This window comes from Phascolarctos cinereus, unplaced genomic scaffold (genome assembly GCF_003287225.1).
Source record: "Phascolarctos cinereus isolate Bilbo 61053 unplaced genomic scaffold, phaCin_HiC Scaffold_7;HRSCAF=346, whole genome shotgun sequence".
In the NCBI taxonomy this organism is placed as follows: domain Eukaryota; kingdom Metazoa; phylum Chordata; class Mammalia; order Diprotodontia; family Phascolarctidae; genus Phascolarctos; species Phascolarctos cinereus.
In genome coordinates, this window is record NW_027556180.1 from 87,097,135 (window position 1) to 87,112,743 (window position 15,609).

At 36.7% G+C, this 15,609-nt stretch overlaps 1 protein-coding gene across 2 annotated transcripts; it reads left to right on the plus strand.

Annotated features, from left to right (window-relative positions):
* Window positions 1-5: 5 nt before the first annotated feature.
* CLK1 (CDC like kinase 1) lies at window positions 6-15,238 on the plus strand. 2 transcript variants are annotated; one of them, XM_020971081.2, is made up of 13 exons: window positions 6-114; window positions 4,713-4,879; window positions 5,307-5,535; window positions 6,670-6,760; window positions 7,132-7,198; window positions 11,870-11,986; window positions 12,072-12,238; window positions 12,328-12,422; window positions 12,503-12,632; window positions 12,891-12,973; window positions 13,968-14,047; window positions 14,701-14,791; window positions 14,893-15,238. In XM_020971081.2, exons 2-13 carry the CDS (start codon window positions 4,713-4,715, stop codon window positions 15,043-15,045), a joined length of 1,470 nt encoding a protein of 489 aa, XP_020826740.1. In that variant the 5' UTR covers window positions 6-114; the 3' UTR covers window positions 15,046-15,238. The 2 variants fall into 2 exon arrangements, with proteins under 2 accessions (XP_020826740.1, XP_020826751.1); XM_020971092.2 differs by lacking the exons at window positions 6-114; window positions 4,713-4,879; window positions 6,670-6,760 and having other exon boundaries at window positions 5,509-5,535.
* Window positions 15,239-15,609: the final 371 nt, after the last annotated feature.

Below are 15,609 nucleotides of genomic sequence, written 5' to 3' on the forward strand. Positions count from 1 at the left end.
AAGCGCGTCAGTCTGCCTGTCGGAATTCGTCGCGAGCGGTAGCGTTTGGCTGTTGCTCCGTCCGCTTGGGAGACTAGTTTCGCCCCGTCGTAGCCCGTTTCCTTGGCCGAAACGGTAAGTTACCTCGGGTCTATTTTCTTAAGGGTCTTGGCAACATCCCCCTTCTCAGTCTAGTCCTTTTGACGACTTTGAATTTACGCCTTGAGCGGCCTCCCCCGCTGTCATCCCGCCCTTGGGTCCCCGGATTGTGGCCGCCGCCGTCGCCTCAGGGGCGAGAGATTTTGTAGTAGGGAAGGAATGCCCCAATTCTTATTTTACAGAGTTCTCCTTCAGGGAAGGGGGAGGCTTTGGAGCGGAGCCCGAGGCTGCGGGCGCCATATTGTCTTCTCTGGGGCTCGCTCGGCCGCGGCAAAATGGCGGAGTGGGGGAGGGGAGAGGGAGACGCCGCCCGCGGCTGCGCCGCGCTGGGTGGGGGAAGGGGGAAGGGAGAAGGGAGCTGGCTTTGCCACTTCGGACTGCGGAGCAAACTGCAACAGCCCCGGCCTTTCCCGGAGCCTCGGGTCCGCTCCCTCTGGATCGTTTGTCTTCCCTTCACTCCCTCGAGTGTGCTGACGTTTCTGTAGTTGGAAAACGGAGAAAGGAAAATCGGGTGGGATTTAAGTAGTTCCCCTGGGAAAATAATACCAGTAGGCCAGTTCTATTTTAAAATCATGGAGCTTTTGGAGACCGAAGCTGCTAGTTTGTTGGTTAAGATGAGCAAAGAAGAAAGAGCTAGGCCCGGAGACGTAGCGAAAATGCAGCCATTAGAATGTAGCCCTGCCAGCCCGTCCACTAAATTTTTTTTTCGTTTGTTTGTTTTCCTTAACGTCCCCCGTGGCATTTGGCCACGGTAGCTTATATCTGATGAAATCTTTGTTTTCTGGAAGGATGAAGGTGTTGAGCGAAGTATCTGACCTGGCTGGCTCAACATTTGCCAGCTTTGACTTTTCCCTCCTAATTCGGCCTCTCTGCTTCTCTTGAAAACGTGTCTTCATGATTTAAAAGAGGCTCTTGTTAGTGAAAGGCTCTCTGAACTGGGCAGCTGTTAACACGAGACCACTGTGTGGATCATAGTAAATCACGTAGGGCTGGCCACAATCATTACGAAAGATTAAATGCAACCCCAAAAGTCTCATTTTGCTGACAGCAGTTTAGTTTTCCTGAAGAGAATGATGCCACAAACAAGGCAGCCACGGGTTACAGAAGCTAGTGAAATGTGTTTGGAAAGTGTACCACCGTGCCATCTTTATTTTCATTTAGCCCAATGCTAAAAAAGATCCTTTACATTTAATATTTGAAGAAAATTGGGCCGTAGATAATTGGTAATAAGCCTTTGTACTTTTTTGGAAAGATAACCGGGAAAAATAGCTTAAAACTTTTAACTTTGAGTTGTACAATGAAAATTTCAAGGAAAATGTTTAATTAATAATAAACAAAATTTGAGTTTTAACAAGCCATTTTTCACAAGTCTGAAAATTGAGAATTTCATTTGTGCCCAGTAGTTTGAAGAATATCGTTTTATGTGTAGCTATTTTCATAAATGGTGTGCCGTCCTAGATTAAGACTTCTGAGGAAGGCAGTTCTTTGTTCCTGTTGATTAGGGCAATTACTTTGTTAATGTTGTATTATCTCTGATTCTAGGTGTCCCTCTGACTTCTCTTCTTGGGCCTTCTCTCTCTAGGCCACACTTGGGGATCTTATCTGCTCCCATGGATTTAATTACCATCTCTGCTGATGATTCTCAAATCAACCTTATCCTGCCTCCACCTCTCTGCTGACCTTCAATCTCACATGTTTCAGACATCTCGAACTGGGCTGTCCATAGACATCTTTAAACTCATTACGTCCAAAACCAAACTCATTCTCTTTATCTTTCCTCTTAAACCCTCCTCCCAGAGACACCATCCCAGTCCTTTAGGCTCAGAACTTAGGAGCCCTCCTGAATTCCTTACTTATCTCTAGGCACTCTCCCATCCAAATATACGATTGTTGCCAAAACCTTCCAGCATCTCTCAAATAGTCCACCTTTTCTCCTCTGTCACTGCCACCATTCTAGTGTAGACCCTCATCTCCTCGGAGCTGGACTGTTGGAATAGCTTCCTGGTGGGTCTGCTTGCGCTGAAGTCTCTCACTACTCCTAAAGTGCAGGCACTCCCTGCCTTCCCCCACAGACTCTAGTGGCTTCCTATTGACTCAGCAAATCCGGAATGCTCTGTTGGGAATCCAAAGCCCTTAACAACTTACCCTGTATCCTCACCTTCCCAGTCATCTTACATCTTATTCACCAATATTTACTTTTTAAAAAAAATACAGTGACACTGGCCTCCTCCCTATTTCACAAACAAGACAGTTAATCTCTCTGCCCTGGGTTTTCACTTTGGCTGTCTTTAAATCCCAAGTAAAATCTCACCTTCCCCAACCCTTTCTTAATTCCAGTGCTTTCCCTCTGTTAATTATTTCCTATTTATCCTGTATATAGCTTGCTTTGTATATAATTGTTTGCATTTTGTCCTCCCCCCATTAGATTGTGAGGTACTTGAAGGCAGGGATTGTCTTTTGCCTGTTGGCACTAAATGTTCCATGATTTTTTCATTTGAAGAACCCAGTTCTTTTCTCTCTCCTTGACAAGTACCTAATCTAGGACTTCATCAAGAAGCAATGAGCATGTGCTATATAACAAAAAAGCTCAAATAGGTGCCACTCTGAAGCTTATCAGATAGGGGAAACAACCTGTACATATCTACTTAAATTAGCTACTTAATGTGGAAGGTAACCTTAGAGGAAAAGACACATGGTTTTCACCTTATCTCTAACAGTACTTTATATGGGCATGTTAAGTCTTATGGCAGAATGCTTAGTGTTGAAATTTAAAAAAAAAAATTTTAATGAAAATATTGCCCCTAATTATCCTAGTTGAAATTGCAATAACCTTTGTATGAAAGTTCCTATCTCTTAGAATAATTTGAAAATGTCTCTAAATTCGTTGTGAAAATTTTCCTGTTTGTGGATGTAAGGCAATCTCAGTCTTGTTATATATGTAATTTTCTTATGACTTATATAACTTGTGAGCTTTGAGACTGTGTACTTTGTTTTTGTTTTTTGGTGAGGCAGTTGGGGGTTGTCAGTTGCTCAGGGTCACACAGCTAGTAAGTGTCAAGTATCTGGATTTGAACTTGGTCCTCCTGATTCCAGGCCCAGTGCTGTATTCACTGCACCACCTAGCTGCCCCTAGAGACTGTGTACTTTGGAAATGGAGAGAATAGAAGTTTTTAATGCGCATCACAGTCTAATAGACTCATGTTAGGTCTTAACTAAAATTTTGTCTATCTTCCCAATGCTTAGTATAGTCTCTGCTCAGTCACCTAATTAAAGCAACATCTGCTTTTGAATAGTACTTATAAAAAATTTAATTGTAATTTGTTACTTCAAGTATTTGTGATTTTAAAAATAGCAATATTAGTGTATTGTTGCTGTGGCTAACCTATTGGACTTCTTCCAAACTTGTAAGATAACTGGCCTGTACTCACTTTCCAGGTGAGATAACACCTACTAGAGCTTATTCCAACCATTTGCCAACCTACTAGAGCTTATTCCAAGCATTTGCCAATCAATCTTGTTCATTTAATCTCCACAACATGTTTACTGTTATGCCCTTCTCTCACACACCCGTTATCTCAACTCAACTTACTGATCTTTGAGCTTTCATTGTCTCTTCTCTCAATCTGTCCTCCACACAGATAAGTTATTTTGAATTTAATATCACTCCTCTGTTCTTCTAGGATAAAAATACAAAATCCTCAGCTTGACATTTAGCACTACCACATTCTGGGGTCTAGCTTTCCAATTTCATTTCATGATAAGTCTTAATCATGTACTTGAAATTCACAGTCGTTTAAACTAGCTTACCTAAACGTGGTCCACGTCTCCCATGTCTGTAATGCATTCTCTCTTCACATCCACTAGATAGATTCCTTGGTTTTCTTCAAAACTAGCTTAGATGCCATTGAGATGAGGCCTTTCCAGACTCCTTCCCCCCTCCCCCCCAAATTTTTTTTTTCATTTTGTATTTAATTAGCCTATATCCCTTCAGTAGAATTAAAGGTAGGGACTGTTTATTATTTTTATTTTCATTTCTTGATGGTTACTATAATTCAGTTGCTTTTTTTTTTTGCTTAATTACGTAGCCTTGAAGAAATCACTTCATACTATATTGAAGTAGGATGTCAGTAGAGGCATATTGTGTATATAGTGAGGGGAGAGGAAATTGTTGCTATGTTACTGTACCTCAAAGTTGACATTTCAGATTTGAATTCTAATGTGCACTATTCTGAAATAAAGCATGGCTTAGTGCCAGTACTTGGCTGGGATTTGCTTGGAACAGATGCCTATGCTGCCCAGGTAAATTCTGGCATAAGAAGAGACCTTATTTAGAAAGGTGATGCTATTTATTGTGAACATATTTGGGAACTTTCACAAGTTAAGTGTGAGGGTGGTCACTACTGGGCTTCAAAAATGTGTGGTATTGTTTGTAATTTGGCATTGTTCTTGTTTTTGGAATTTTAAAAAGCAACCGTGTGAAGATATTTTCTCATGATAAAACAATTATAAGGAATTCCTCTAATTGGACACTTGTCATGTAAAGTGTTACTTATGAGAAAACTTTTTTTTAATAGATGCGGCATTCAAAGAGAACAGATTGTTCTGATTGGTTTGAAAAGGAAAGTTGGGATCACAGAAAATGGAGTAGCAGTATCAGTGGTCATAAGCGAAGGAAGAGATCTCATAGCAGTTCCTTGGAGAACAAGCGCTGCAAGCACAATCACTTGAAAATTTATGATCGGTAAGGAAGTATACTGTATTATATATACCATATTAGACAAATTTGGTTTTGTTTTTTTTAATTGACGTTTTTGTAAGTTACAGCCCTTGAGAGCAAATTTTCTGTTGAGGTTGTTACTAGTTGAAAGAAATCTATAATATGGGGGGGGGATGTCCCAGATGACTTCTTTTTAGTATCATTCTTTTAGAGGCTTTTTTTTGGGGGGGGTAGGCAGTGGCATTAAGTGACTTGCTCAGGGTCACACAGCTAGTGTTATATGTCTGAGGCTGGATTTGAATTCAGGTCCTCCTGAGTCCAGGACCGTTGCTCTATCCACTGTGCCACCTAGCTGCCCTGTTTTGTTTTGTTTTTGTTTTTGAGAGGCTTTTTGAAGAGTTTTTAAGTAGTTCCAAAATTGGTGACTGAGTTCTCTGTAATTTCTTTTTAGCCATTATTTGGAAGCCAGATGTATAAATGAAAGAGATTACCGTAATCGACGCTACATTGATGAATATAGACATTACTACTGTCAAGGATATGAAAGCGGATATCACTATAGAGAACAAGAAAGTGGTTATTACAATCATAGTAGCAAGTCCTCTGGTAGAAGTGGAAGAAGTCATTATAAAAGAAAACACAAGAGTCACCGCAGTACAGTGCATCATCGTTCACATGTGGTATGAGCAGTTTTTCACTATTTTGGAAATGTAACTTCTCTTCTAAGCAGGAAAACTTGGATTCATGTTTGACAGTTTGGGACAGTTATGTTATAGATGAAGCAGTATGAATTTTTAAACTGCTGAAAATTTTTTAAATGGCCTTGGATGGGAGATTCCTGAAATGCATATTAGTAGTTTTTGGTTAGTTGGCATTTGTTTAGCAGATTTCTTGACAATAGTTGTTAGTGACTGTCCTTCAAATTAACATCAGACATAACAGATAGACAGCTCAATTTAAGATAGTTTATACAGCTAATTTAATATATATACATATATATATATATATATATATATATATTCCAAATAGTTTTATGCCACTTTCAGGAAATTTCATTTGTTCAAAATTAGTTTGATCATTTTGTTGTAAATATAGATAAAAAAAATTTTAAGTTTATGAATAGCTATGCTTATATATACACACATAGTTATCAGATTAATAAACAAATGCTGACTGCAGTTTGAGGATCAGACATGCCTGTTGTCTGTGTATTTAGCAGGGCATGCTGTCTGATCTTTTTTTTTTTTTCCTATATGAAGCTGTTTTGGTATTGACTTATTGAACAGCTGTTTTTAAGAACACTGCAGGTTATATCAGCATATTTTATGCTTTATAGCAATTCCTTAAGGAATTATTACTACATCTTATTTGCTTAACTGTTAAACATTCTTTAAAACTAACTAGGAAACTCTAACTTGGCCACAAGGGCTACTTTTGTCAAACAAACAAATCAATGTCCTGGAATTTTACAACATTAATTTAAGGACACTAGGGACTTAAATTACATTTCAGTACATCATTAATTTTTTTTTTAAGGAAAAAAGATTGTATTATGTTTTGTTGCCTTGCCACTTTTAAGTATCTTATCTGAAAATCTGTTCCTTGCCATGTTTTTCTCCTGTTAACATAAACTATGTGCCCTGTGAATTTCTGGGGACTGAATTTGAAATTGCTCCTGCCAACCGTTTGTGGCCTGGCGTGTATCTGAATGCCTGAATATCTCCCCGCTGAATGAATTTCGTATTCTGCCCTGAATTCACTCGGGTTTATTGATTGGCTGGACGATCTTGGTGCGGCCCACTTGACGTTTCCAGAAGAGTCACCGAAGGAAAAGATCCAGGAGTGTAGAGGATGATGAGGAGGGTCACCTGATCTGTCAGAGTGGAGACGTACTAAGTGCAAGATGTATAGAATATTTTTCAACACTTATTAACTTTTCAGATAGCATAATCTGTTTAGACTAAGATGTCAGGGATTTGAAAGTCTTTTCTTTCTCCTTTTTTTCCTTTTGTATTCTTTTGGTGGGGGGATTGTTTTTGCTTTCCCTAGAAAATTAAATGCTTGCTATTCAGCACTTCCAAGATAGTAATGTTAGTTATTTTCAGAATGTCAAAAGATAGTTTAAAACTAATTGTTTTGATGAGTTATCCAATAAAATAAATGTCTAGTGATAAGTAGTATCTAGGGCAATCTACATTAATAGTATTTATCACTCATGAATAATAATAAGTAAAATGCCATTTCCTGTATAAGTAAGATTTATTTCTCTTTTTTAGATGAAATTGTTGATACATTAGGCGAAGGAGCTTTTGGAAAAGTTGTGGAATGCATCGATCATAAATTGTAAGTGTTTGACCTAATTTTTTTTTTCTAAATAAATTTTTTTCCTACCCTAGTTAAGTCTAGAATCATTTGTCCATATTGTGTTCTTAATGGAGAAATGAAATTGGACATCTTATGTGATACTTTAGAACAAGGCTTCTTAAACTTTTTTCATTCGAGACTCCTTCAGCCCTTCTTAAAAGTGAGGGTTTCGACTGTATGTATGTAGAATGTAGTCTAACAGTCAAGATACTCTTTTTATACTTGGTTTCCTACTTTTGACAAGTCATAGCTTGGATTTGTTTGTGGGGATTTAAGGTAGTTTTTGTTTTGGATGGTCTATTCCATGATAAAGAGAACTTAGCTTTGTAAGGTTTACAAAGTATTTAGCCCACAAAGCAACCCTGTGTAGGAGTAGGTATTCTAAATAATACTCCTCTTTCAACGGGAAATATTTGCCCATGGTCACATGGCTTACGGGTTATTTTGAGGAGGAATTTTAGCCCAGGTTTTATCAACAATCACTTCCATATGCTTTTGAGTTTAAAATTTTTCTCCCCCTTCTTCCCCACCACCCTCCCCAAGACAGCACACAATCTGATAACAGGCTGTACATTTATATTCGTATTAAACATATTTTCACATTAGTGAAGTTGTAAGTAAAAATTAAAACCAGTAGGAGGAACCATCAGAAAGAGGAAACAAAACTCAACAAAAGAGAAAAAAAATGATAGTGATTCAACTTTCATAGTTCTTTCTTTGGATGTGGACAGCATTTTCCATCACGAGGCCTCTGGAGGTGTCTTAGATCCTTGTATTGCTGAGAAGGGTTAAGTTTATCAATATTAGTCATAGCACAATGTGGCTGTGATTGTGTACAACGTTCTCTTGGTTCTGCTCATTTCACTGAGCAGCAGACCATACAACAATACATTTCTTACTGATAAGACCTTTTAATCTTAAAGGAGGTGAGAGGTAGGAGAGCTTATTGCAATAAAGATGAATTGTGTTACGTTCAAGTTATTCAACCAAATCTGTATAACCACTTAGCCTGGTTCATAAGTAGACTTCGTCACATGTTTTGTAAACCATAAAACCACCTTACTTAGTCTTTTTGTGCTGATTTTAAAAAGACAATAACTCTTCTTTGGTTCTGCATGTTGATATTTTGTTAGCCAATAAGAGACTATCATCTAGAGGACAAGCACTAGTATTTTAATTATAGGATCTGAGTTGGAAGAGGTGTGGGAAGGCTATCTAATCCAACCCATATCTGAGCAAGAAATCTTGAACAAACCCAACAAGTGATCTTGAAAAACTTGAGTGAGGGGAACCTACTACTTAGATAATAACACATTCTACTTTCAGGTAGTGCTTATTGCTAGAAATACTTCTTTATGTCTAGGCTGTTTTTTAAAATATTGCTCTGTTTTCTGAAGCCTTTTATAAGCAGGGCAAGTTTAATGCAAATTAAACATTACCACAGAGACTTGTGAATGTACCTTTCACCTCTGTTTCTCACCCTCCCAAATAGATTTGAAACTAAAGCAATGAATCGTATTTACAGTCAGCCTTTTTACTAGGCTATGTAACATAGACATAGTTGTAACAGAATGGTGCCCTTTGTTAAAAATGTCATAGAAGACTGGATTTATCTGTGATACAGTGAAGTCTCATTGTAAAATAACATGCTAAAGCTCATACTGAAGTCTTTCAGCCGTCACAATACATACCAATATATTCGTTTAGAGCATGGCTAAAATCTTGCATGAGTGTCATAAGCTTTTATTGTATCCTTTTTTTCAAAAACCATTCTAAAATAATTCTCCCAAGAATTGGCAATTTATTTGCTTTGGGGAAGGAAGCTGAATGTTCTAAAATTCTCGTTTAGATATTTTGAGACAGAACAATCCTACTTTCCTTTCTCTTTATTTCTGCCATCACATTTTTCTTCTACAGCTGTGACTTAAATTGCAACATTTCTGTACAGGATAAGGAAAAGCAACCTTCTCTCTATAGTTCTGGGTACTAAAACATTTGGTTTTGTCCTTTTGTTTTTCCTTTTCCCCAACTCCACTGGGAAGATAGTGGTACTGAGAAAGAAGTCACTTGCTGATTGATTGATATATCAATTTGTCTTTTTTTGGCCACACTTCTTTTAAGTTGGGCTGTTCTGAATTGAGCCAGTTGAAATCTATTCTGGGTAGAAGTGGTCCTGTGCCCATCATTTTGTTTTTTAGATCACTTGGAATAGTCTAAAGAAACATGACAACTAGACAACAAATAGTAGGCTGCCTAGGATAGATAATAGATATCATTCTTCTTATTTTGAAAGTTCTTTCATACCTTGTAATAAAATGATTCAAATGAAGCCCAAGTATTTTTCGAAAACAAATTTTTCTTTTGCCCAGAAAGGAAAATGATAATTAACATTCATAAAACAGAAGTTGAATTAGTACTTACCATTTTAGTACTTAGATATTCAAAAAAAACACCTTTAAGATGTACAGTCAATATATATTTGACAGTTACAATGTATAGTATAGTATTGTGCTAAGCTAGGAGCATACATGATTCATGCTTACTTCTCTGAAGAAGCTTTCTATCTCATTGGGCAGATATCACACAAAACAACCAAGTGCTAAATTGTATGGTGTTGAGTAAGAGTTAAGAGAAAGGAGGGAAATTTTGGGCTAGAGATGTCACAGGAAGCAGGTAGGAAAATTAGCGTTTGGAAAAGTGGAAGAAAAAAGAATTCTAAATAAGGTAATAGTATGAAAGAGGAAGGAGGAGGAGAATGAGACAGCAAAGAGAGTGACCTGAATGGGAGAAAAAGATAACATATGTTGGAAGCTGAAAATAAAATTTCTTGGGAAGTATGGGATTAAGTAATAGAGAACTACAAGATCTCTTTGATAGTGTGGGTAGTGCCAATGGTTTCCTATTAAGTAAAGTAATATACCTGAGAAAGGACTTGATGTTAAGAACATTTGTATGGTAAAAAGGTATTCAGGATGACTAGAAATGAGGATTTTTATGGCTAAGATATCATCTCAGGATTAAGTAATGTGCCTCTAGTCTTGGGGGGTAGGTGGTGGCAGCAACAACAGTGTAGGGATTAGAAAGTGGCACCTTTCCAAGGAAGCCTGATTGTTAGGATAGTAGGTTGCAGTGAAGTATTAAAAGAGAATTCACAAAGTTTATCGCAAAACACAAGAGAAAAGTGAGTTTCCAGGATAAAAGGAGGAGCTTCAACTATGTGGAGTAGTATCAGTAGTCAAGTGAGGACAAATCATTATTGATAAAAATAAGAGTAACTAACCTCACAGTAATGTGAGTAGTAAGGATGGGTACCAGATTTGGGATGAAATTTTTGCCTATCTAAATATTGCTGGCTAGAAGGTAAATAGTTATATAGCACTTATGTGGTAGTGCTAAGCACTTTACAAACATCTCATGTAATTGTAACAACTCTCTGAGTAGGTCCTATTATTATCCCTATTTTGCAGACAGAGGAAACTGAAGTTAAATGACTTGTCTAAGGTCATATACCTAGTAAATATCTGAGGCCAGATTTGAACTCAGATCTTCTGATTTCATTGTGATCCACTAGCTGCCACAACATACTGGGTTGAGGAATACTCAGACAATTTATATATCAACTTATGGTTTGGTAAAGGAGAGTGATTAATAACTGTCCATGGTTATATAGCTACTGAGTATCAAATTGGATTAGAACGCAGTTCTTTCCTGTCTCCTAGTTTAGTACTTGTTACACCATGTTGCCTCTCAAAGTAGGTGTTAGTTGAAACATATGGACTAGAGGAAAGGAAGAAAAAGGATGGGGGATCTCAGAGGTTAGCTTTTAAAGAGAACTTTTTGTGACTAGAGGTAAGTGTGAGAAATAAATGTTGGAAGAATTAATAGATTGGATGATCTGTCTTCCATTGGCATAGTAGGAAGTCAAGTCATCTATGGAAGGAAGGCAGGAAGAAAGTTGAAGTCTGAGAGGAAAAGGTAATTGAATGGTAATCCTAGAAATTCTTACGGTCATAAGTAAATTGAAAGGAGGTTTGGGTTGAAATTGGACAAGACATAAGTGATGTGCCTAAGGAGGTGTAAAGAAAGAAGATGCTACAGATGAGCTTGTGTAATGAAGATACTGAGGGAAAGATGGAAAGAATTGAGCTTGCTGAGCCAGTGACAGTAGTTGACTGTGGAGTCTAGGACAAGGGGAGTATAAATGAGAAACAGGGCTAATGGGTTAGATGGAATAGGAAAAGTTAGTTGGACAAACCCACTGAGAGAATTTCTTGGGTGTCATGATGTGTGCCCAAGAGAGATTGTGGGAAAGAAGGTGGTTTTGCTTTTGGGAGTGTGCTGAGCCACACATATATAACAGGTAGAACAGAGCCTTTTGATCAGTATGTATACCCAAATTGGTGAATAATTAACCTGGGGAATTAAAAGTGAAGATCTTTAGGATTTGGCGAGCAATTAACATGGATATGGCAGTATTGGTTCACATGAAGTAATCCAGATTACTAAAGTCATCTAAAAAAAGAAAAACTTTGGAGGTAGTAGGCAACAGAGATTTAAAGAGGAGTAGTGTAAATTGATGAATAAGTTATAATTTGAGGTTACAGTAAACTTTTGGAACTGAGCTCACCCAGTAATTTTAACTTTTTCTAGGGGAGGTAGACGCGTAGCCGTAAAAATAGTGAAAAATGTGGATAGATACTCCGAAGCAGCTCATTCAGAAATACAAGTTCTGGAACACATAAATTCAACAGATCCTAACAGCACATTGTAAGTATCCAGTTGGAATTTGAGGTCATTTGTTTATTAAAAATGAAAATCACTGACATATTTGTACTGTTTTAATCTATTTTAGTCGCTGTGTTAAGATGTTGGAATGGTTTGAACATCTTGGACATGTTTGCATTGTGTTTGAACTTCTGGGACTTAGCACTTATGACTTCATTAAAGAAAACAGCTTTTTACCATTTCGAATGGATCACATCAGGAAAATGGCATATCAGATATGCAAATCTGTTAACTGTGAGTGCTTAGAATGTATTGCTTTATTTGTTTGTTGAAACTTGTAAGAAGGAAACCTTGGCAGCAAATTTTCTTTTCTTCCTTCTCAGTTTTGCACAGTAATAAACTAACTCATACTGACCTGAAGCCTGAAAATATCTTGTTTGTGCAGTCAGACTACACAGAACAGTATAATCCCAAAACGGTAAGTGTCTATTTGTGTGTCAGTATTCTAGAATGAATATTTTCCTCATTCTGTTCTTAACATGGTTTTTTTTTTTTAAGAGACGTGATGAGCGTACTGTAAAAAATCCAGATATTAAAGTTGTAGACTTTGGAAGTGCAACGTATGATGACGAGCACCATAGTACCTTGGTTTCTACAAGACATTACAGAGCACCTGAGGTTATTTTAGGTTAGTCTTTATTTACATGTTCTGAGAAATTTTGATTTTCATTCTTACAATTAGAGGAAGAACTTAAGATTGTTCATTGGAAAATTTTAAGCTACATATAAGTGTGAATCTCTTGAGTTGTCCTTTTTATACATACCTGTATAACAACTTCTATCCACTTTAATAGATTCCTGAAACCTTTTATAAATCTCATTTTCTCATCTTAATATTTTTTCTGGTTGACCTTAATTTGGCTTGGTGATTCACTTTGTTTTGCAGCTCTAGGATGGGCTCAGCCTTGTGATGTTTGGAGTATAGGATGTATTCTCATTGAGTACTACCTGGGATTCACGATATTTCCTGTAAGTGAGGAATTTTTCCTAACATTAATCTTTGTGATATTGCACAGAGCATATCTATTTCTATATTTTGGACCATTTAATGAGTATTCATTATTTCCTGACTCTCAGTCTTGGTTAGATGAAAGCTAGCAATTCAAGAACTAGTTTAAAATTTTCTGGTGAGGAAAATAAAGGTCATTTAATTTGTAGGAGATTATAGCCAAGGAGGCCTGGAGTAAATGGAGAGAGTCTGCTTCAACAAGCTTGATTTTTGTACATATGAATGTTTTATTTAGTTTTTAAAGCCTTTTTTTTTTTTTTGCTCAGTGATGTCAAGTAATTAAAAATGAGGTATTTCCAATGTAAGTAAAATAGAGTAAAGTAAAACAAAGCATCTTTATTTTACCCAGCCTTTTTTTTTTCTTTGAATCAAAACTGTAATGGCCAGTTTTGAAGTAAAAGTCCAGAACATTCTGGTTTGCCAGGTCAGTCCTTCCCCCCCCCCTTTTATTTTCCAAGTCTAGAATGCCGGAAGATTGAATTTAGGTGAGAACTGTAGGTGGGTCTCAAGCTAAAACAGATAGTCCGGATAGTATCTCATCACACTAGACCTTCTGTGGATGTGTAGAGTCATTTGTATGTGTGGTCACTTAATTTTGTGCATTATTTCTTTCCATTGCATCCCTGGTGACTATAAACTATAACTCAGCAGTTTTCTTGTGGACCAGAGTTCTGATGTGTAGGGTGTTAATGCACTGTGGAGTTAAATTTGATTTTAAGTAGTAATATCTTTTTTATTGATATGTTTGCTTGAATGGAGCAGTCACTTCCCAACCAACTAAGTAAAGTTGTTTCTGACTGATAATACATGTCTTTTTGAGGATGGTAGTTTACATTTTCTTAACAGACAAGTAGTAATATGTGCTTTCACTTTAATTTGAAACTTTTAAAGTTATTTTCTTTACTTTTCATACAGCCTTATGTCAGAACCCGATATTTGCTTTTATCATTTCAGACACATGACAGTAAAGAACATTTGGCAATGATGGAAAGGATTTTAGGACCTTTACCCAAACATATGATTCAGAAAACCAGGTATGTGTAATATAACCCATATTTTATGACTTTATGGAGTTCTTTCCTCCAAGTAACCCTGCAAGGAAGGTATTAGTATCTTCATTTTACAGATGAGAAACCTGAGGTTAAGCCATTCTAAAGACTGAATTATAACTTGAGAAGAAATTTTAGATGACTATAAGCTAGGCAGCTCGGTAGTATAGTGGATAGAATGTAGAATTTGGGGTCCAGGAAACCCTAGTTCACACACTTCATTTCCTTGTGGCTTTGGGCAAGTAACTTAAACCTGTGCCTCAGTTTTCTCATCCGTCATCCATAAGATAACACCTACTTCCCTGGGGTGTTGTAAGTATCAAATTAGATAAAATTTGTAAATCATTTGACAGACCTTAAAGTGCTGCTGTTAATAATAAAGTAGTACTAAATTGATTTGGTATTGAGTTTCTCATTCTAAGTATATTATTTTAGTGAATTATTGGTTACTACTTTAAAAGCAGATCGTGTGAAACATCACTTTGGTACCAGATTGATACCTTTGCCTGTTTTTGATATCCCTATCCCAATAGTTTTTGTGTCTTGTCACATCTCTTGAAAGTTTTTTTTTTGAGTTCCACAGTGATGTTCTTATGTTGAGTCAAAGATAAACTTACTAAGATTCTATTTTATTTTAGGATACAAAAATATTTCCGTCATTATCAGTTAGATTGGGATGAGCACAGTTCTGCTGGTAGATATGTTCAACGGCGTTGTAAACCATTAAAGGTAAGAGATTATTTCCTCTTTTCTCATAAAACAAACTAAAAATTATTTGCAAAGGTTGGAAGAAGAGATCTGCCAGTATTAATTTCTTGATCTGGTTTCAGGAATTTATGCATTCTCAAGATGCTGACCATGAGCTTCTCTTTGACCTCATCCAGAAAATGTTAGCATATGATCCAAATGAAAGAATTACTCTCAAAGAAGCCTTGAAGCATCCTTTCTTTTTTTCACTGAAGAAAGAAAATAATGTGACCTGAGTTCAATTTATATTTGTACAGCTCTCCAAAGGAGATTATATAGACTGTGTCAGTCAACATAATTTTTAAGTATTAAATTATTTTGTACAGTTAGCTTTGTAAAATTCTTAATTTTTGTATCACTGCCCTGTTTATTTTGTTTGAACAGTTTGGTTTATTGTTGAGTATCTAAATAAATTTATGAAACCTTTTTAACTGCTTGCCAGCATGGTTTTCTAAAGAGCAATTTTTTGGTGTGTTCACTTTGCATTAACATGGAGGGTTTTGAACTGTGATTTCATCTTTGTAGTTTCAGTGGAGATATAAGTTCTTTTATAATTACTTGGCTTTAGTTTCTTGGGCACTTTCTGATTTTGAAAGTTTTAGACTTTCAGAAGTTCACTATCATTGTGTCTTTCACCTCCCTGTGATTATTCACCCAACCCCATTCAAAAACCTGAAACAGCAGCATCCTATAATATATATAATTGTGTTTTCAGTATAACTTAATTGGATTCTCCCTATTTATCCTTATGAAAGAGTGATCTAGTCATCTTAAGCCAAACCCAGTTAATAAGAATGTAT